Source organism: Lodderomyces beijingensis, assembly GCF_963989305.1.
Source record: "Lodderomyces beijingensis strain CBS 14171 genome assembly, chromosome: 1".
Lineage (NCBI taxonomy): Eukaryota > Fungi > Ascomycota > Pichiomycetes > Serinales > Debaryomycetaceae > Lodderomyces > Lodderomyces beijingensis.
This window is the reverse complement of record NC_089970.1, coordinates 2,424,922-2,446,799: the sequence shown is the minus strand read 5'-3', so window position 1 is coordinate 2,446,799 and position 21,878 is coordinate 2,424,922. Positions and strand designations below refer to the sequence as shown.

General features: G+C 42.0%; 10 protein-coding genes across 10 annotated transcripts; 5 read left to right on the top strand and 5 right to left on the bottom strand. All coding sequences in view use genetic code 12, as the record gives it.

Moving 5' to 3' along the window:
- Positions 1 to 141: 141 nt before the first annotated feature.
- LODBEIA_P10070 (uncharacterized protein) lies at positions 142 to 1,161 on the bottom strand (the record flags this gene model as incomplete). The annotated part of the gene is made up of 1 exon (XM_066970848.1): positions 142 to 1,161. The coding sequence occupies one exon, from the start codon at positions 1,159 to 1,161 to the stop codon at positions 142 to 144; it is 1,020 nt and encodes a 339-aa protein (XP_066827945.1).
- A 655-nt stretch (positions 1,162 to 1,816) lies between these two features.
- LODBEIA_P10060 (uncharacterized protein) lies at positions 1,817 to 2,534 on the bottom strand (the record flags this gene model as incomplete). The annotated part of the gene is made up of 2 exons (XM_066970847.1): positions 1,817 to 2,218; positions 2,307 to 2,534. 2 exons carry the CDS (start codon positions 2,532 to 2,534, stop codon positions 1,817 to 1,819), a joined length of 630 nt encoding a protein of 209 aa, XP_066827944.1.
- Positions 2,535 to 3,181: 647 nt separating this feature from the next.
- LODBEIA_P10050 (uncharacterized protein) lies at positions 3,182 to 4,072 on the bottom strand (the record flags this gene model as incomplete). Its single annotated transcript, XM_066970846.1, has 1 exon — positions 3,182 to 4,072. One exon carries the CDS (start codon positions 4,070 to 4,072, stop codon positions 3,182 to 3,184), a length of 891 nt encoding a protein of 296 aa, XP_066827943.1.
- A 1,081-nt stretch (positions 4,073 to 5,153) lies between these two features.
- On the top strand, positions 5,154 to 5,789 carry LODBEIA_P10040 (uncharacterized protein; the record flags this gene model as incomplete). Its single annotated transcript, XM_066970845.1, has 1 exon — positions 5,154 to 5,789. One exon carries the CDS (start codon positions 5,154 to 5,156, stop codon positions 5,787 to 5,789), a length of 636 nt encoding a protein of 211 aa, XP_066827942.1.
- A 750-nt stretch (positions 5,790 to 6,539) lies between these two features.
- On the top strand, positions 6,540 to 7,223 carry LODBEIA_P10030 (uncharacterized protein; the record flags this gene model as incomplete). Its single annotated transcript, XM_066970844.1, has 1 exon — positions 6,540 to 7,223. One exon carries the CDS (start codon positions 6,540 to 6,542, stop codon positions 7,221 to 7,223), a length of 684 nt encoding a protein of 227 aa, XP_066827941.1.
- A 661-nt stretch (positions 7,224 to 7,884) lies between these two features.
- LODBEIA_P10020 (uncharacterized protein) lies at positions 7,885 to 9,060 on the bottom strand (the record flags this gene model as incomplete). Its single annotated transcript, XM_066970843.1, has 1 exon — positions 7,885 to 9,060. The coding sequence occupies one exon, from the start codon at positions 9,058 to 9,060 to the stop codon at positions 7,885 to 7,887; it is 1,176 nt and encodes a 391-aa protein (XP_066827940.1).
- Positions 9,061 to 9,977: 917 nt separating this feature from the next.
- LODBEIA_P10010 (uncharacterized protein) lies at positions 9,978 to 11,582 on the top strand (the record flags this gene model as incomplete). The annotated part of the gene is made up of 1 exon (XM_066970842.1): positions 9,978 to 11,582. The coding sequence occupies one exon, from the start codon at positions 9,978 to 9,980 to the stop codon at positions 11,580 to 11,582; it is 1,605 nt and encodes a 534-aa protein (XP_066827939.1).
- Positions 11,583 to 11,600: 18 nt separating this feature from the next.
- On the bottom strand, positions 11,601 to 14,762 carry LODBEIA_P10000 (uncharacterized protein; the record flags this gene model as incomplete). The annotated part of the gene is made up of 1 exon (XM_066970841.1): positions 11,601 to 14,762. The coding sequence occupies one exon, from the start codon at positions 14,760 to 14,762 to the stop codon at positions 11,601 to 11,603; it is 3,162 nt and encodes a 1,053-aa protein (XP_066827938.1).
- Positions 14,763 to 17,344: 2,582 nt separating this feature from the next.
- On the top strand, positions 17,345 to 18,583 carry LODBEIA_P09990 (uncharacterized protein; the record flags this gene model as incomplete). Its single annotated transcript, XM_066976980.1, has 1 exon — positions 17,345 to 18,583. The coding sequence occupies one exon, from the start codon at positions 17,345 to 17,347 to the stop codon at positions 18,581 to 18,583; it is 1,239 nt and encodes a 412-aa protein (XP_066827937.1).
- Positions 18,584 to 19,034: 451 nt separating this feature from the next.
- Positions 19,035 to 20,807, top strand: LODBEIA_P09980 (uncharacterized protein; the record flags this gene model as incomplete). Its single annotated transcript, XM_066976979.1, has 1 exon — positions 19,035 to 20,807. The coding sequence occupies one exon, from the start codon at positions 19,035 to 19,037 to the stop codon at positions 20,805 to 20,807; it is 1,773 nt and encodes a 590-aa protein (XP_066827936.1).
- Positions 20,808 to 21,878: the final 1,071 nt, after the last annotated feature.

Below are 21,878 nucleotides of genomic sequence, written 5' to 3'. Positions count from 1 at the left end.
ACTGACTTATCTACCCATCTGCATGCCGTTCATAACGTCTTTCTAAAGGTCGGTCCACCTCTTCTCTCTCTCACTCTCTCTCCCTCTCTCTCTCTCTCCCCCCCCCCCCCCAACTTGAGGTCGTTTGACGACTCCACAGTGTCAAACCAAAACTTTGAAACCACCCTTTTCCGCAATGAGGGTCAATTTTTGAACATCAGAGTCCGGCAAATACGTAGACCTGATTTCCAAGACGAACCCCCGGGGGCAACTCTTGAACATCAGAGGACTCATCACACACAATTTGGTATAATTGAGGCACCAATTTTGCAAACCGGGCAACAACTCTCCCAACTGGCACGGTTCGATAATCTCAATGTCGTTTTGGTTCATGTCCAAAAACTGTAAGCTCTTGGGTAGGTTCAGTAAAAAATCCTTTGAAACATACGTCAACATGTTGTTCTTCAAATTGAGCCGCGTCAAGGTCTCGGGGAACTTCCTCAGCATACCCCACACGTCCAAATACAGCTCGTAGTTACTTCGAAGCAAGTTTTCCAGTATATCCAAGTTCCGCAACGAGGTGAAGTTCTTGAATAGTTGCGACCAGTGGGCAACGTAAAGACTGCCAATTTCGCTTGATTTGATGGTCAAGTTTTCGAGCTTATATGCAATTGGGTGTCCGCTGAGATCTAGTAGCAATTTGATGATGATCGACTTCAACGAGTCCGGGTTCTCCATAAACACCAAGTGAGCATCGATGTGGAGATTGATTCTTGAGCACCGCCGCAAATAGTTTGTGATTGTGGCATCGGATGAATCAAAGAGCGCAGTCAACAGGTTTAAATCGCTGATGAACCGTCGGTAGTCGTTGTGTTGGCGCGTGAATCGAAACTCAATCGTGTTTGGCCGCGTTAGCCTGAACAAATTATTTTCAAACAGGTCATCAGACATCTTGTCTTCAAAGGCACTAACTGTGACTTCATAGTCGTGTTCAAATTGAAGTCTGGGGTCTTCGTTGGTGATGTGGAGCGCGCCTCCAAATAATCGTTGGTACAATATGCACAAAACTGGACGAGCTGACGGCACACCTCTGTAGTTGCAGATTAAGCGGTCAACCTCGGCATTATCAAGATATGTAAAAATATGTAGTATTAGCTCGTTGGGAAGCTTGAAGATGGACATGATGCGCTGGATGAATTTTCCTTTTGGCAGTGGATGGGAGACCTGAAACGTCGTGGTGATAAGATGTAAAATTGGATCTTATCTCATCCCCCCTTTGCCCACACGACTTCTGGAAGGAAAAAAAAAAAATATAAAAAAGTTGGAAGTATTGACTGTGGTTGTCGAAGACTTTCTTGTAAAGATACAGACAGTAAGAATCGACTTTGGATTTTCCGTGGGGTTGGTTTAGCGTAGATGAAAACTGATCAAACTCCAAAATGTTGAATATATTTTGCCTGGATTTCTTGCTGAAACTTGATGAGGGGGGGCGATTCTATCAAGTTGTGAGCGGCGGGTTTGAGCTGCAAATGACCGCAATTTTACCCAATGCGGAAAAAACGGCGGCCCGAATATTTCAAAGCGGATATAATAGACGACAGACAAGTACTGGTTCATAAACAAGCTCTTGCGTGGATGGAAAATAACAAACACCAAAAGAGTTTTGAGAAAGGAATAACGTCTGTGTGAGAGAGAGAGGGGTCGTAACGTAGCGCAATTTTGATGAAAGCTTAAAAGTCGTCAAAGTTTCAAGTATCTCATTCTCATTACACACGCTACTTCTAGCTCGTTGAAGACGAATATAAGACTTGTTTGGTGATTCTTCAGTTCACTTCAATTAGCGGGGAAAACGTGGATTCTGGTCAAGATGAGAGCTCCTCAAAACGAATTCAACGCCGCGTTCCAGTTGATGGAATTGCACCTGCTCTTCCACACTACCAGGATGCGTAGTCTGAGAATCTTGTTGCTCTTGATGATGATGATGATGATGGTGTTGATGGTGCTGCGGCTGTTGTTGATATAGCAACTGTTCAAACTCAGATTCAAATGCTTCTTCATCTTCCCCGTAATCAATATCATCGTCATTTTCGTCCTCATTCTCATCTTCTTGCTCGTCGTCGTCATCATTACCACCACCACCACCGCCGCCATCACTAGAACCACCACTACCACCACTTTGGATTCGTGCCTTTGTTTTTTTTCTCTTGGATGGCTTTAATTGGGCTTGCTCTTGCTCATGCTAAATGATGGCGAAAAAGTCAGTAAAAAAGAAAAAAAAAAAGGTGATCCAAACCACAGTCAAAAAAAAAAAATTGTATTGCACATACCTGTCTGTATTTTGCCAAATATATCTTTAAAGCCTCCGAATAATTCTCAAATCCAAGTGTATATAAAGCCCAAAGCACATCTTCACCATTTAGTGTTTTGCGATTCTCTCGCTTGCATCGATCTGACGCTTGGCTCGTGACAAAAGATATGAACTCGGAAACACATTCTTGTATGCATTCTTTGGCCTCCTTTGATAGCTTAGCATGTGGCGGTAATGTCTTTTTCATGACTCTTCCAACTGTTTTTTTAATTTTTTTTGGGGTTGTTTGGGTCAGTATGGTGTCTCTTTTTCTTTCTGTTTTCCGTTTTGGTTGAAAGGGGGGCGGTAGGTCTTTATACGTACCATTTGCAATCGGCAAAAACCGGTCTTGTTCTTTTATCTCATAGTCGCAATTGTGCCAGTCTTTATCAACTGGTGAGCTTTCGTATGGGCTACCCATGACTGGACTTTGGACTTTTTTTTTTACATCAACTGCAACTGTGTTTTGCGTTGCGGCAACGGTTCGGAGGAAGAAAAACCATTTTATATACAAAAATTTAGAGATTCAATCTCGGAGACACCAGCAGCAGCAGAAGGAAAAAAAAAAAAAGAAAAAAAAATAAAAAAAAAGTTATCTAAAAGATCAGTTACCCTTTAGCCGTTTCCTAAATGAGAAAGACACATGCGGCGTGAGCATGGCCTTGTACAATCGCCTACAATATGGCACTTTCTTTTATAAATGAAAAAAAATGTTACGCATCCATCCTTTTTCGCTAGCTCCCACCATTCATTCCATGAGCTCGTTGAGCAACAAAAAGTGTTTGTTTCCTTCTTTTTTATTGAAAATGGTCTGGTGGCTTTATCGGTTGTCAACGGAAACTCATATTGCCAGAGTCAATGCACGGCATGCGACGGATAGTACGTTCCATAATTAGCTTCCACATAGCCGGAGCCGGATTCGTCATTCATCTGAACATCGCGATCATCAGGATCATCATGTTTCAACTCAACAATTTTTTTCACGGGCTCATTCGCCTCATCGGCATCATCATCCAACATGTCTAGATCCCCATCTAGCTTGAGGTTATCCCAATAGTTATAGCCCAAGCCTTTATATTCCTCTGCCTCCCGTTTAATGCTATCTGATTCTTTCTGCGATTCTCTAACCTCCTGTTTCAACTGCAATCTCTTGATCTCTAATCGGTTCTCCTCGGCAATTATCTTCTTCAAGTCGTTCCAAGTTAGATGCCCCTCTGGTATCAACTGTAGCACTTTCTCGTATGTGTTGAACGGGTGAATCTTGGATTGGTTTTTCGTATTGTATTTCCTCAAAAACCTGTTGAATAGCTTGACAAACCATCGTCGGTAGACATATACGATTAAAAATTTAAAGTTGTACCACGTTATCATTTTCATGTTCGACGTGATTATATTCTGGAAATGATCAACTATACGCCCATTGATGTAGTTGTCCAATTGAGACAACGTGTAGGATTGTGGAGCATTGGGTTTTTTGAAAATGCCTCCTCCACTGCCCCCACTGCCTAATCCAAATGGTGATTTCACGTGGGGTATGATGTAAGAATCACGTTTACCTTTGTCCTTTTTATCTATAAATGAATGCGTTGGCTTGTCATCATTCAAGTGTAGATCTTCTAGTAGTGAGTCGAGTTTTATTCTCTTGCCCGATCTATCGGCCATGCTTTCCCCATGGCTGCCCACCAGGTGATTGCAATATTCATCGTCATCGTCGTCCAAAACATGCTTCCTCGTGCCCACTGTCATTAAGCTCAAGTATGTTCAATTGAGTTTTTTTTTTGTTTTTTTTTTTCAACAAACAACCACTTGCTACAGGACCAGAGCTATATCGGGAATCTGGTTCCAAATCATGTGACGAGATCTTTTATGAGAGGTTAAGGAGTTTTGTTGTAAAGTTGCGATGAATAAATTTATGTAGGCACATACAGATATTAATATGTATGACGGAGAGAGTGAGAGAGAGATGTGGATCTAGATTTTTCTATGAAAGCCGCACAGTTGTTGGCGCGCGTGTCCATGTCCTATTTTGGACTTCAACAAAAGCCAAACCCACCAACCTTTTCTCCACAACACAGACTGTGTGCTTTTTTTGTATTATACAGTGTGATGACAACGCCCTGACGTTGTGAAGCAACAATTTTTTTTCTATTTTCATAACGAGATCAACCAGTAACTGAATTCAAGGCTTTGACAAACCTCCACAACATTTCCATCATGCGAGAGAGATAACATTGCTATTCAGGGAAAATGAACCTCGTCAAAGACGAAGCGGCTATGTGGAAAAAAGTGATGTCCACGTAGATGATTAAGACCAAAAACGGCTGAAGATTTGCCAAAACAGGGACATACCAACTACCCCTCCAAAAACACTTCCCGCCAGGCACATTTTCGTGAATTTTGTCGGTCAGTCACAGTCACGAGTGACGGCTATTGTAGTCATACCTGGGAGAAAAAGAAAAAAAAAAAACAAAATTCAAACTCCAAGCTGGTCTGGTTGTAAGTTCAACTCGGTGCTGAATTTAGCAGTTTTAGGACAAGGGATGTATCCATTGCCCATGAAATGAATTGAAAAAAAAAACCCCAAGTTCGTGCCTCGAGACATGTCACAACCTTGGTAAAATTTTTCCTCACGCGTGAACCCAGAGCACCAGGCTGGTATGAAGACTCCTGCCCATCCTGTTGACAACGCCAGCACCTTTGAAAGAGTATAAATATGGGTTGGAAATTTGCCCACCTCAGAGACGCTGTTTTGTTTCTTTGTTTTTTGGTTGTTTTTTTGACAAACCAATTGACTTGACTTGCCTTGCTTTCCATAGTTTGCTGAAAGATGAGATTTGCTGTAGCTTTTGCCATTATTCCCTTGTGCACTGCTTGGTATTGGAGAGCTGTGACTGACTCAACTGGCGGCATTATTGAGTCGTCAACTCCCATCGCAGAATTTGCTAGTGACGAGACTTCAACTAGAGCACCCATTACTAGAGTTACCAGAGCAACTTCCCTGATTGATTTTGGCGCTTCGAGCGACGGCTTTGGGTTTGGGGATACGACAGGATTAGGAAACACAGACAGTGCTGTTGAAAGCACCACCACTGCTAATTCAGCAAGATCACTTTTCCCAGTCTCGTCGAGAGCAAGAAGCGTTGGATCATCTTCAGAGACCGAGGATTTTTCCTCAGGATTAGCTAGACAATCAAGGAGCAGATTCAGTGGAGATGCAAGCAGCTCATTCGAGTCATCAGTTTCTAAATTTAGCAGAACTGCCAACGACACCATGGAGGAGACTTCGACTACTAAACCCGCAACTTCAGGTAGCAAGAACGAAACTGTGTCAAGTCGTGGAGGCACTGCTGGTGCCAAATCTGCTTCATCAACTGGAGCTGCTGCTGTGGTGACTATTGCTGCTGCTTGTGCAAGTTGGTCAGCAGGTGCATTGTTTTATATTGCTGCGCTTGTCTTGCTTTAAAACCCCAACCCCAACCCAAACCCAACCAACCCAAACCCAAATCAAATCAAACTAAACCAAAAAAAAATAGGAACCCCCGTGGAGATTCCTAAAGTTTATGATAAATTTATATATAGTAGTCTTTCTATAAATAAAAAATAAAGGTCTTTCACCTCTTAGCAAACATTGCAATTTCAATACATAGCCCTTAGCTCCTTAGTCTCTCCCCCCAAAAAAAAAAAACAAAAATAAAAAAGAACAAAAGTGTCAAAACTTCCTGTCCAAATGTCCGACTACGCCGGTCCATGTTATATTGGTTGTGTCTAAAAGGCTGCAAAATTTGTGTTTATTTTTTTCTGCCTCTCTGTCTCGTGCAAGTTGTGGTGCGTCGTCTGAAACTTCTGAAAGGGCAACATAAAAACCTCCTTTTTTTTAATTGATGGCTGCAAAATTCTGCAACCACAACAATCGACTTATAGCTTCCCTTTTGCTGGAATTTCAAGGGGTGAACCAGTCCTTCAATAACTCACTCCATTGTCTCATCCTCAACCTATCCCAGATTTTACAAATAAAAAGTAACGAATCCCACCCAGGAATTGTTTTTTTTTTTGTCTTTGTCTTTGTCTTTTGCAACTAACTTTTCAAGAAAATCTCTTTCTACAACACCACAGCTCACCTACTAGTCCTCGTTTTTTTTAATATATTTATATTTGAAAACCAGAACCAACCCAACTCAAACCCAAACCCTTCCAAAAAAGAGAAGAAAGCAAGATGAAATTATCCACTTTAATTCAAATCGCTACTGTTTTTGCCCCAGTGATCTTGGCTCAAACTACAATTCTTATACCAGCAAGCACCATTATTGTTCCCGATGGCCAAGAACCACCAACAGTGCCAGCAGGTGGCGGTGGAGGTGAACAGCTTACAGCTACTACTCCCGCTAGAACTCCGCCCGTGACTGTGACCGATACTACTGAAGTTACACCCGGTACAGGCACTGAAGGTGGCACTGGTCCAGAGACGGTGCACGTGACTGAAACCAGGACAGAAACGGCCACGGGCACTGGTACTGAAACGGGTGAACAAACGGGTGAACAAACCGGCGAACAAACGGGTGAACAAACTGGCACCGAAGAGACCCCTCCAGGGGGACACCCAACGGAGCACAACACCACTACGGCTACGCCTCCACCCTTGACCAACACCACTACAGCTACGCCTCCACCCTTGACCAACACCACTACAGCTACGCCTCCACCCGTGACCAACACCACCACTGCAACGGGAACTCAAACTGGAGGCAACGCTACCACTGCAACGGGAACTAGAACTGGTACTGGTACTGGTACCGGCACTCAGACTGGCACGGGAACTGCTACTACCACATATACCGCTGAGGCTGCTGCGGTTGCTGTTGGTGCGCTCGGATACCTCGTTGCTGCTTTGATATTGTAAGAAAGAAAGAAAAAAAAAAGAGGTCGCCTGTTTCTTTGCAATGGGCAACGGCGATGTGGCCCTTTTTTACTCTTTTTTTTGGTTTTTGATTTTTGTCTTTCATGATGATGTTTGATAACTACTCTGTATAGGATTGTATGCTCGAACTTTAATTTAATTGATAATTTCTGTCGATCAGGGTGGTGCATTCGTGGTGGTGAAGGCTGAAAGGGGGTAGCGCATTTCTCTCTGAGCCATGCTATAAAAGTTCACCTTTTTTTTTTTCTTTCATTTTTTCTCACAATCATCTCCCACCGGACTCTCCTACTTTCTTCCTTTCCAAGAACCAAGTTCTACAAAACTCAAGAGTATGTTCATGCCACCAAACAAGAGGAAAAGAAAAGATTGCGGAATCATGATTATTTAGTTTTTTTTTTAATGTCTTTGTTTGTTTAGGATGAAAACCTCAACTCAGCTCACTCAGAGGAAACGATGCTGATAACTTTACCTATTTCCAACATTCATCAAAAATCTGATAATCTAACTACAAATGAAGAGAAAACTGGAGTAAAAATGATGATGCAAATTTCTGTTTTTTTTTTCTTCTAAATTTTTTACTTATTTGAAACCATGTCAACTAACATATGTTTTTCCCTTTTTTTTTTTTTAAGAAATAGATTTGTTAGCCACCTTTGACTGAAACAATGGGACTCTTGGGTCTCATATCCTCGATTTCATTAGTTTGAGGCACTAGATATTGAGTAGTCATGTTGGTATTGGCGTTATTATTGGGCCCACTTATGGTTTTACACTTGACTAGCGATTTCTGCCCCAATTCTTGCTTGTACATCTCGGGGTTGAAATTATTGATGTAAACGTCAGGGCCCATGATGACCCACCCGGGACGTAATTTGACGTGCGTGTTGAACCCCAAGTGGGATGGAATCAAGTGTAATCTTCTGTTGGAGTTGGAAAAATTTTCAGCGACTTTGTAGATTTGAGGAGGACATGCATTTCTCCCTTCTGGTGACGCTGGCGACGCTGGTTCTGATTTCGTGGGAGATTCAATTTGCAAATCGGTATCGATGTTGCAATGGATCAAATCGTTATCGGTTGATCTTCTAACGGTACCGGTGATGCACATCCAGCAATGCCATTGCTGTTTTTCCAAGATGGATTTTTCAGTTGACGAGTCCGTTTGACTGGGGTAATAGGGAGACTTGTCGTTTATAGGCAAGAATATCAACTCTTCTGATCTTCTAAATTTCTTGTTGAAATTATCAGTATTCAACAATTTTGTCAATTCTTGAATCTTTTGAGTAGTCGACCATATAAACAAGAAACCCGGCTTTGAGCAAAGTTTATGGATTGGTAACTTATTCAACACCGGCAAGATGAATTGGTTTTCCACCAAGGCGCCAATCATAATCACGTCGAATTTTAAATCGTGCTTCTCGATCCAGCTATTCAACGTGGGGATGATCTTGTCAGTAGAACATCGCACGCCATACGGTTTCGTTGCATGTTTTTGTATCTGGGCTTTTTTCAAGTGGTGCAATTTGTCTAGCTTGGGGTACCCGTCTAATGGATTAGCAACGTTTCGTATAAATTTGGTTGAGTACTCACCCGTGTGTATATAATGGTTGGTATAATCAATCGGCGTGGCAACCACGCTGCTTTCTAGTTTTTCTTCCTTGTGGCTTCTCTCGTTGCCGCTCAATCTCAGCTTCATGGTCGAGGCCTTGGAGGAATAAGATTGTTTTGCGACACTCGGTGTTGCTGTCGTCGTTGCCGATGCCGATGCTGTTGCTGTTGCCGGGGGAGCAGCCCTCGATCCAAACTTGTTGTAAGTATACATTCTGGTTGCAAAAATCGAACCTGTGGCGCTTGAATTCTTCTCGACACCTTCAGCTTCAGTAACAGCAAATGAAACCGCCCTAGAACTTCTTCTCTTCTAACTTGACCAACAGACAGATATCTACCTTCAAATTGGGGCCGTCAAACTCACCTTTGAAATGGATATATAATGTGTTGCAACCTTTTATGTTACAAGTCACGAGCTTTATATACCACCTCTTGCCCTTTCTCGTGTGTATTCAGTTGAAACACCTGTAGCCAGTCTATATGCAGGTAAGCCTGAACCGGCTTTGTTTTTTGGTAGCACGGGTGTTTCACATTTGTCTCTCTTAGTTTCTGCCTCTTTATGCGATACAATGCTCATACAACACTCTTGCAAGAACCCTTTCCATGAATGAATTAACCATTTCCATGACCAAATTCGAATCACTATTCTCAAAAGATAGAGTAGCTACAAACTACTTCCACTCCCTAACTACCGGAACTGCCAAAAAACCCACCACGACAAAGTTTTCCCAAATTTATCTCGACAGGCTCATTAAACCCATTTCAGAATATCGTAAAAATGTATGTTAAGGTGTACCAAATTTGCAACCGCTTAAAACGCAAACTTGCCAACTTGCCAACATCCATCACATTGTATGAAACACTGTGATTGTTAAATACCGACTTTACTGACCATTCTTGTTCTTTTTTGTTTGTTTTTCTTTTTCTTTAAAGTATGACACGCCGAATTCATCACTACTAGAAAGAAAACAATATGTGGACGAACTAGTTTCAAAATTGAAAGATTTAGGCAATGTTCAAGAATTGATGAGTCAAACTAACATTGCACCTTCATCATTGACGATTTCATCGTCTTCAACGTCGTCGAATTTGTCAACACGACAAACGTGTAAATGGGACTATATATCAGTCATGATAGACCATGGCTTCTATCACGATTTGGCCCAGTTGGAGACTGACGATTTGGAATTATTCCAGCAGATTAGCTGTTTTATGAAATTATTGGTTGAGTATACCCTACAGCTCAATGACATTGACAATGACCACGACCATGACCATGACAATGGTGGTGCTGCTGCTAACACGGGGAGGGTGCAGCAAATGGTTGCCATTAGTGAGATACTAGGCTATCATTTATTCACGTTGCAGAAATCTCAACAACTTGTAGGCTATAAAATGCCCTATATTCAACGCTTGGTCAACGATTGTTTGAAAATCTGTCAGCTTCATCCATCGATTGTCTTTCAAACATGGTTGGAGCCCATTGATCAATTAAACACGCCATATCTTTGCTCACCGTACTCGGCATTTGTGAAATCGGTTGCGTATCATGACAAATTGCCGCTTTACAATCTAATCAAGAGTTTGTTGATCTCCCCTGATGGAACCGTCGTGTCATCGGCTGCAAATTGGATTGCGTTACTTCAAATGAGCCAAAGCTCCTCCTATTTGGAACAGTTTCTTATGAACAAAGTCGATCTTGTGGAATTTTTCATTGATTCATATTATGAGAGCTTATTTAAATTGAATTTTTTGAAATCATTGAAACCTCAACACCAGGTTAATATATTGAAGCAATTTATATTACCAGTGATGGAAAATTGTAGTGGTTCAATAAGGGAGATTTATTTCGATGAAATATTCATGCAAAAGTTTGAATACGTCATGATAAACTATAAAGCAAATGCCGACAAATTGATCAATTCCATCCTTGATGCATTTGAATCCACCACTTGCCCTACCATTTTGAACATTTTCATCACCAATGAGACCATGGTCAAATACATGATTTGTAAATTTGATCAACCTTTGCATTTGAATAATTTGCTTATTCATCTAACTCGTACAATGCAAAGACACAGCCTGACAATGCTTGAACTTTTCGGCACAGAGGAAGGTGATGGTAATAATAGTAATAACAAGAATAATAATGATGCTGATGATGACGATGATGCCAGGATAGATGTATCTTGTTCGATGACGAAATTGTCCATCCAAGTGATGCAATTGCATCACGAACAAACTCAAGAACTAGTTGACACTTTCGAACAATTGATCAATACAACCGGCCATGCTAACATCAAGTCAAGTCAACTTGACGCAAATCTACCGCTCTCCAATTCATATCTAAGATGCTTGCTCCAGTTTTTCCACCATGCGCCCGAATTGAATGCTTCATTGGTCAAATTCTCCACGCAATTGGCCATCAATTTCAATGTCCTTGCTAATGCACTATTTATCAAGATCATAGACCATTTAAACATTTGCTCAGAGATATACCTGATCCAATTGCAAAAATACGACAACTTGAGATTCGACTCTATCGAGTTGACAAAGCTCGTCAATTTGGAAGTGATTACACCTGGCAGTGAGCTATTGACCAAATACGACATTTCACCAGTTAATAAACTCGATTATTTAACATTGGCCGAGAATCTAAGTCTATTCAAATCGTTGATGACTGATTTATACATCTGCTGCAAAATGAGAATCATTTCCAGTTACTGCCTGAGCTAGTAGAAATATATAAAAATCTCAATGCAGGCCAGACTCAACGCGTCGTAAATAGTCAATCAACACCTTTTTATGCAAAACCCCGTAATACTTGCCGTTTTTCAACAAGACAACGACTCTAGTGCCAATTCTATCAAAGATCAAATGAGCAAAGGACAACTCGTTATCATGATTGATAAAAATTGGCTTTCTATCGACATATTTCGTCAAATCTGTTAATTCGTCGAGAGCGCATCCAAGATCGAAATCACCCCCTTCTCTCACTTCTTCTTCTTCTTCTCCTTCTTCTTCTTCTTCTTCTTGGTCTTCCACTTGCATAGTCGAGCCGTATGAAAAATAATCCTGGGCATGGCTATTTTGCTGGACAACTTTATTTTTGAAACTATATTGCCCACTAATTTGCATCAATTTGCACTGGATGTTGTCACTTCTAACGCCGTATTCTTGAACAAATGATTCTATTCTGTCAAGGCATATTTCCAACTCGGAGAAATTTAAAAGCCCCACACATACTTGGTTCTTGACTAGTGGAATGCATCCATCCAACAAACATCTATCTGCAAGCATCACCAATTTTTGTTGCAAAATTTCAATCGAAACCATATTCAGGTCAGTCAAGTCAATAAAGATTTTCAGATTGGCATCGATTAAATCCTTTGCCGTTGAAGCGTGAAAGGAGCTTCTCTTCAGTGGTATCAAGTCGGCGCTAACAATGTCGATGGCCATGACTCTAGGGTCGATTGGCTCCGTTTCGGGGGACATGAATGGGTAGTCGTTGGCCACGAGCAAGGATTCGTAAAGCGAGTTTTTCTCAATCAATCCGCCGGCCCAATTGGCAACAGCAATGGCAACGGCAATGGGCAAGACATAAGTGTACGAGGAAGTCAACTCAAACAAGATTGTGACTATGGTTATGTTCATTCTGGTGACGCCCGCCATGAATGCACCGGCCGAAATCATGGCATAAATCCCCATATCGACACAGTAGATTGAGCTCGGCATGCAGGTGGCAGTCAGCATCTCTGTCGCGTCTTTGAAAAGCAACCCCAAGTAGCGAATGCTCATGGCAAATACTCGTCCATACAAGGCTCCAGCAACCATGGATGGAACATAGATGCCACAGGGCAACTTTAATCCAAATGTAATGAAGGTCAAGACAATTTTCATGATCAAGGCAACCATCAATGAGCCAATTTCGCGTACAAATTGTTCTTTGGTAGTTGGGCAAAGTGAACGATCGAGTTCTCTACCAGAGCACGAAGTGGCCAAGTCCAACACCAATTCTGTCGATGCTTGGATGGTATAGGGGTTCCAGAAAGTGACGAGCCCTGTTATAGTGGCAACGAGGAAAACTTCAAAGAGTGGTTTATCTTTGATGTATTTGAGAGACCGAAACTTCTTGGGCCACCAGTTGACAAACTTGACAAATGCTGCTCCAAATATTCCGCCCGAGATGCCGATAAACACAAAAAAAAGCAACTCCAATGGATACCAATCCGAGTAGTACTCTAGTTCAAACAACACTGTTTTCCCCGTCCCATAAGGGTTCAAAAACTTCAAAAACAATGTTGATATAATGGCACAAAAGAACACTTGGAACAATTGATGGCTGGGCAAATAGTTATTGATTTCTTCTAAAATAAATAACACGCCTCCCAAGGGTGAGCCAAATGCCAATGCAACGCCCGCTGATGCACTCGCAGACAAAATCTGTTTTTCAAACAAATCATTCTTGTAAATAAACGGGAAGTATCTTGAAGTGATGTTTCCAACACATGTGGCCAAGTGCACATAGGGGCCTTCTTTACCAAGGGACATACCAGATGCAATGGCAAAGATGAGTGCAATTGTTTTGGCACACAAGGTGTAAACACCCAAGAAACGGCGGATAACAAAGCCCGACAAGATGGTTTTCACTTCGGGCACACCCGACCCATTTGCGGTGTAGATGACTCTTGGCTTTGTGCGATTAACGTGATCTCGCTTGTTAGCCTTGGACGCGTCTCCACTTGTAAAACCTTTGGTGTTGCCTCCGTTGCCGTCGTCGTCATCGACGGCTCCACCTGTGATTTTAGTAGTCAAAGTAACCAAACATGCCAATGATGCCAATGTTACTGACAAGACGACATAAATGAGATAATCTACCCTTATATGCTGTGAGATCCAAAGATTTTCAAAGTAATTAGACCAGCTAATCCATTGCGGACAAGTGTCTTGGTTAAACAGCCCCGAATGTTTGCTATTGTCGGCATTTGCACAGCAGGTGACTTGACTAGCAAACCAATTTGTCTTGCAGTAGCCGTGCTTGACACCCACGAGCAAAAGCTCAAATTTATCAATGACAAATGCAATGATGGAGAAAAACAACCCGACAAACACAATCAATATCCACTTGCCTAGTATAAAGTATTGTTTTTGGAGGAATGGAATAGAGGAATTTGCAATCTTTTCTTCATAATTGTCATCATCATCATCGACATTCTCGACTCCTATCCACCTGTTTTTCTCTAGCGAATAATTGAATTGGTTGCCTTTTAAATAAGCCTTGGTCCAATCTATAGTGGTGAAATCGTTATAAAAATCTCTAATAGTCTGTATAATGGGTAAATGCGACATCGGCGAAGCTAGTAAAAACTGTGAGTTTGAGTTTGAATTTGACGACTCGTGCGTCCTTGAACTTCTCAAAGATGTGTATTCGTCGTCGTCGTCATCATTAATATCAGATACTCCTCCTACTGCTTCATCATCTCCAACTTTGGAAAAGCGTCTATGGGGCGGACTAACAAGGCTTTTTCGAAAAATCTGCGATCTAATGTTTAAGGAATGCTTGGCCGCCAACAAAGGAGACTCCAAGTCTTCATGGATCATCGGTGTAGAAGGCACCGTGCGAGCAAACTTGCGTTCATGAGCTGCGGAACCTGAATTCGTCAACGACAATGTGAGACCTGAAAATTCGGTTTCGAACGATCTCGTGGATTTCAACCGCGATGAGGGTAACTGGTGGTGGTGGTGTTGCTGCTGCCACTGAGACGAAGCTGAAGTTGTCCTGTGCTGCAAAAATGACGGACCCCTCTCCAATTTCATGCGCTGGTTATAGGTGTCAACGTTGATTGATTCGGCGTTGGCATCCCCTTCTGCATGGTTTTCAATATTAAACTCTGGTACATGATCTTCAGCAGACATTTGTGAGGTCTTTCTTAAAAGCTAACCGGAACCTTCCAGGGGGTTTAGAGCTTGTAGAGTCAGCAGCGGCAGTGTTGTAAATTAAATTGACAGCAACGCAGGGCCACCCGCTGTACCTTTAGCGCATTGTCTTTGGTTGTAAAGTTGTTGCAATTTCACCCTCTCTCTTACCCTCACTCGCTTGTTTTTTTTTTTTCTTACAGCGAGAAATCAAAACATCAAAACAGTAAGAAAATTTAAAATTATACCAACACCACAAGGGCAGTGTTTCGGATAAACACTTTTGATGCTATCGACCCTCTGCCGCTTATGGCCTCCTTTATACCTCTTTGTCCATACAAGACACCTTGAGCTTATCAAAATGAATAGAGGTGTGTTTTTTTTTTTTTTTTTTTTTTTTAACTGGGATTCATTCGTTAGAGAGAATGGTGTAAAGTTGACTAACGCGTCTTAAGACACTGTTTCACTTGGGATAATTGTATTCTGATCAGGACATCGACTCCCAACACCACGACCGAGAAAAAACCAGAAAGAATCGGAGAAGACGATAAAAGACTCGGCCGTATCTTTTCAAAATCATATCCATGATATTGTTCCCACACACAAGTTAGAAGTTACACTGCACTTGGACGCGTTGGGAGATAGCGGGACCAACAACTACCGTACCTTTTGAAAGAAAACAGTTTTTGTTTTTCTCTCTCGCTTTGAATACGATGTTGTACATCCACCCCCAACAACTAAACATGTTGCACTTCGGGCTTTTTTTTTTTTTAGAGGATGAAACCGGAAGAGACTCGTAGTTTTCCGGAAAGACTCGTGCTTTGTCCAATGCGGTGATTTTGCAAGGGGATCCATCGGAGAAAGAAATAAAATAGGAGCAGGCAGTTTAAAAATAATCATGGCTCAATTGTTAACAAGTGTGAAGAATAGGTTGATTTTTGAAATTGTCAAAGTTTTCGGAAGAGGGTTGTTTGTTAAAGATCCAAGCTCGGCCCGACCGTCTCAAAAATGAAAAGTAGAGGTTATCGAGCTTTTAAAGCTTTTTCTTTAGGCCAGGGGGGGCTGGAATTTAGCGAGGCTAATCTACACAACTTTGGTTCCTGTAGGGTAACACAAGTCAAGACAAGGCATTGGTTGTTGCTGAAATTAACCGATACAGTTTTTCTTCTTCTTTGTTGTCGGATTTAAGTCAAAATGCACCATAGTTTCACAAGGTCGCCAAACTCGGCCCTAAAAATCTCTATTGTTGAGCCATGGAAACTAACCTCGTGGAAAGTGTGGGTGGAATCAGAAAAGAGGCAACCGAGATTCTATTTTACAAGGGTAGATACGGGTCTCTCGCCCACAGTCTCAATGAACGAACGAACCAGCGAAGGAGCCAACGTACGAACCGACGGTATCGAGACCAATGGCAATACTTTTCACTATCGGAGAATGAACGTCTTTCTGCAAATTTTTTTTTAAAAAAAAGGGAAAAGAAAAATAACCCAACGGAAACCAATGCGAAAAAAAAAGAACTGGCTTGGTTATATAATAACTAGAGGAAAACACATGTCCAGCTTTTACGAAGAAGAAGGTGAAGAAGAAGTCAAACTTGCTGAAACGACAAGTTTACCCGTTGGTAGTTGGTAGAGTCTCTCACTCGATGAGGGTCTTCTAGGCTAGTGTGGTGAGGTTTGCTTGAAGAGATCAATAGGAGATACAATACACATTGCAGATGGGTTTGGCTGGTGCTTAGTGGCTTCGCATCTCGTGATTTTTTTTTCTGTCTTTTTTTTTTTTTTTTCCTTCTTGGTGCCGCTACCCCACTTTTAGTAATTTGAACCAAGGGGGACGAGACAGATGGTCATCATTTATTGGTCTCTAGTCTCCAGCTCAACAGCAGCTGGAAGGACATCCAACCACGAGTTGGCTCCAACCAAATGCTTGTTCTCTTCAAAGGTGATGAATATGGGCTCGATCTCGGTTGACTCGTTTACTACCTTCAACTGGCGCAATTTTTTTTTTATTTGCCGATAACTCTGGTGGTGTTTAGGTGCTCTTGACTTCTGCCGCCCATTTTGTGTTGCAGTGTGAAAATAATTTATATTACTTCCGAGATTTAACTCTAAACGGACATTGCATTCACCACCACCACCACCCCCAATCCGTTCGCAGTTGCAACAAAAGGCACACACACATGTAGGGACAGAGAGATAGAGAGAAAGAAGGAAATAGAGAAAGATAGAGAAGGTGATGAAGTGATGATCAGCCGGTATCAGTAGTGCCATCTCGCATATATATTATCGTAAAATTTTCGACATTTGATCTTCACCACACTTTTTGATTTTTTTTGGTTTTTTTGTCTTTCTTTTTTTTTTTTTCAAAACTTCTTTGCTTCAAACTCATTCATATCACGAGTAACAATCTCAACCGTCCTTGTGGATATCAAATTGTATTTTTCATTAGTTTTTGCATTCAATTGGGCATTTGGAAAAAACCAAAAACAAACAAAAAAAAACAACATTTTTGCAGACCGTTTTTTTTCCTTAGTATATTCCCTTTCTTCATTGATTAGACCCTAGTTTTATTGACAGCACCAGATGACCGAACCTCCCAAAATCACAGTCAAGAACCCCATTGTTGAAATGGATGGTGACGAGATGACTCGTATCATTTGGAAATTCATCAAGGACAAGTTGATCTTGCCATACTTGGACATTGACTTGAAGTACTATGACTTGGGAATCGAATATAGAGACGAGACCGATGATAAAGTCACTACAGATGCAGCTGAGGCCATTTTGAAATACGGCGTTGGTGTCAAGTGCGCTACAATCACCCCTGACGAGCAACGTGTTGAAGAATTCAAGTTGAAAAAAATGTGGCTCTCGCCAAATGGTACTTTGAGAAACATTCTCGGAGGAACCGTTTTCAGAGAACCCATTGTGATTGAAAATATCCCCAGAATTGTGCCTGCGTGGGAAAAACCCATCATTATTGGAAGACACGCGTTTGGTGACCAATACAAAGCAACCGACATTGTCGTGCCCTCGGCTGGCGAGTTGAAACTAGTGTTTACCCCCAAAGACGGCAGCGGCGAAGTTGTCGAATACCCCGTTTATAACTTTCAAGGTCCGGGAGTCGGCATGTCGATGTACAACACCGATGAGTCGATCACCGATTTTGCCGAAAGCTCGTTTCAAATGGCAATTGACCGTAAATTGAACTTGTTCTCGTCGACCAAAAACACCATTTTGAAAAAATACGATGGCAGATTCAAAGACATCTTTGAAGGCTTGTATGCTACAAAATACAAGACCAAGATGGACCAATTGGGCATCTGGTATGAGCACAGATTGATCGATGACATGGTGGCACAAATGTTGAAATCGAAAGGTGGCTACATCATTGCCATGAAAAACTACGACGGTGATGTGCAATCCGACATAGTTGCCCAAGGCTTCGGCTCGCTTGGGTTGATGACCTCGGTGTTGGTTACCCCCGATGGCAAGGCTTTTGAGTCGGAAGCTGCTCACGGTACAGTCACAAGACACTACAGACAACACCAACAAGGTAAAGAAACCTCGACAAACTCGATTGCTTCGATTTTTGCCTGGACTCGAGGTTTGATCCAAAGAGGTAAATTGGACGATACCCCCGAAGTCGTTGAGTTTGCCCAAGCATTGGAAAAAGCCGTTATTGACACCGTAGCAATCGACGGCAAAATGACCAAAGATTTGGCTTTGGCTCAGGGCAAGACCGCTAGGTCAAGCTATGTCACCACGGAAGAATTCATTGACGATGTTGCTTCTCGTTTGAACAAGAACTTGGGACGTTAAGCGGTGCCTAGATAGATATATATATCTATGTATGAACAGCCTAGGCACACGCGGTAAATATATATATAGAAATTGTACTTGTCAACTTGATAAAACAAGATGTCATCTTTTTTTAATTCTTAAAGATTGCGTTTTGGTTGGCGGTTGGTACAGTGGTTTATGTTTCTGTCTTTTTTGCAGCCACTAAGTTTGTTTGAAGATGGCAGCTTTGGTCCCTGTTGTGTGGGCGTAGCGTGTAGTGTGAAAATCAAAATTTTGTTTATACCCTCAACAAAAAAAAAAAAAAAAAAAAAAACCACAACCAAGCATTGAATGTCAAAAAACCGAAAACAAAGTTGTTAAGGAAGAAGTGAACTGCCTTGAATCGAAGAAGAAAAAAGAAAAAAAGGCAACAACAACGACAAGGAAACGGAGTTGGAGGTAGCTTCAGTTTTTGGAAACAATTTCAATCATGAATGTCGGGTCAATCTTAAATGATGACAATTTGTCGCTGAATACAACTCAGTCTAAGCTGACGGGATCGCCCACCACTAGGAATACAGCGTTGCAAACACCCCATCAACACCAGTCTTCTCCTTCAGCACCAGCAACAGGACCAGCACCAGCACCAGCAACAGGACCAGCACCAGCACCAGCAACAGGAGCAGCACCATCATCTTCGAATCGATCATCCACTCATTCCATCAACCAAAGGCATTCGATAACAAGCATATTGAATGATTCTGTCCAAAATGACGCGCCTATACCAAGAGACGCTGCGGCACAAAGCCTGCTGCTACAGCAGCACCAGCACCAGCAGCCTTCTGACCCACAACATTTCAAAAAACCCATTAGCGCCATGAACTCCCCGAGTCTAGTTGGCAAGCCGGCACCTTCAAACTTCAATAGTAACGTTTCGAGCACAAAGTCAAGCCCTTCTTCGTCAAAGAGAAACAGCATTGCCAATATGATAACTGCGGACTCTGATAAAGAGCAAGAACAACGAGAAAGAGAAACCACGCCGTCAATCCATCCTCTGGAGGACCAAGAGCAGCAGCAGCAGCAGCAGCAGCAAAGCAATGGAACCCAGGCTTCCAAGGAAAAGCGAAGTTTGTCGTTTATGAATACCGAGGAAGACGACCTTACGAGAATTAAGAAATTGAAAAAATCAAACAAACCGAAACGATACGAGGAGCCGCCCATTTGGGCCCAGCGATGGATACCTCCGAACGAACAAAAATACCACCAGAATCCACATGCGCAGTCGAGAGAGGAACCCATGGGGGAAGTATCTCAAAATGTGCAAATCTCGCTGAAACCGGTGTTTGACTACACTTCAACGAGATACGTCGACCTCCAGTGCAGCATCACCGGTAGAATACCACCGAGCTCGATAACGCGCACCATTGCAGAGTGGATCTTTGCCAACTTTGCCAATATCGAAGAACATAATCGCAAATTTGTGGAGTTGGAATTGAAATTCGGCAAGATTATAGATAAACGCACGGGGAACAGACTCAACCTCAATGTCACTACCGAATGTATATACAGTGACCCATCGAGTATAAAATTCGACATGGAAGTCGAGGAAATTGCATGGAAAGACGTGCGCAAGCTATTCGAAGAGCTCGAGCGAACATATCAAGATGAAAAATTAAAAGACCCGCAACTTGCACAGACTGGTCCCAAGAGGAAATTCAACGTTTTAGAGTCGGACAAAACGGACTCGTTTTATCAGATTGGCAACAAAAACGAGCATCTTCGGAGAGTACGAGTGTCAAAGGACAATTTACTTAAACCCCCGCGATATACAGCTATACAAAAGGATAGAATTGGCGATTTGTACGTGCACGACCCGAAATCGATGTATGACTTGCGGCTTTCGTTATCGTTGGAAACACCGGTTCTTGAAGCCAACATCGAGTCGATCATGACCAAATATGCGCCGCCGCAATTATCGAGGGAAAAGAAGCGGACATCGTGGACTCACACGCCAACCGTGACTCAGTTCGACTTGACTAGAGTGCTAGTACCCAAACAGTTTAAGAATAACAAGCTGGGGAAAACCTTGGTTAACCACGAGACGAAATTTGAAATCGAGATGGAAATCGATACTCTTGCCATATTTAGCTCCATCGATAAGATCATGTCGGGAACCGATAATTTCCGACTCGAGGAGCTAGTAGAGATTTTCCTAAACAATTCGAGAGTTATAAATAATAGAGTGACAAAGTTGGCAGGATGAAGAAAACACGAGAGAGACTGAAAAATTATGTGTATCATTAACTATGTATTATTAACGTACAGAACAAACCTTCTCTAGCAGATTGTACAAATTCATATACCATATGTGACATGTGCGTCGCCACGATTAGTAAAGGAAGAAATTGGAACTTGCCGTATGGCCTTATGTTCCTGCGTTTTTTGAACGACGCACAAACAACTAAAATATGCCCCCAAAAAAGAACAAAAGAGAGAGCTTTAACCAAACTCGTGGACTTACACCCTAGGCGGCAGATGGAGCGCAGTCATATCCAACGACTGCCAATAGTCCAACCAACGAATGGACAATTGGGGAAACAAAAAAAGAACTAATTTTGTGTGGATCCTGACACGACTGCGCAACCAAGCGGGATAATGAAAGGAGGTTGTTGATAATGAGCTTCTCCGTCCTGCCAACTGGATTGTCCTTATGTAAACTATGGGGTATTGAAATGTGATCGGCCAGCTCGAGATCGGGTTCTTCCCTCTTCCGACCCCGTTTCCTCACCGGCTGACGGTTTAAAGGGCTTTTGATTGTTGCAAATCATTACATAAAAGGAAAAAACAAAAAAGAACATGGTCCACGGAACAGCTAGTGATGGCGGACCGCCACTACGTACTTCTTCCGCAGGGGAAGCGAATTTGCTCTTGCTAAAGGTGTTGAGGTGATGGTACTAGTTAAAGTCGGCTAGATACCAACGATGAAGTTTAAATTGAAAAGGTTTTTGACTTATCGAACGACAAAAAGAATAGAAGACAACAACGTGGATTGTGTCAACGACATGTGCGTTATCCACAAAAAAAGATATAAAATAAGAAAAGGTTGAAACTTTTGGTAGTACTTGTATAGAAAATTATAGTTTTATCCATTGATGTGTACCAATCGGCTTATGATTTGGGACTTTCTTCGGACCCACGGGATAAAAAAACAGGTTTCAGATTTCAACATGGCTTCTCCTATATTTATCCCACAAATTTGAAGCTCGACATGAGCAGTTGTAAAGGAGCAGGAAAGCTTTGTAGTTACGTCCGAACTCAAGTTTCAAACCTTTTT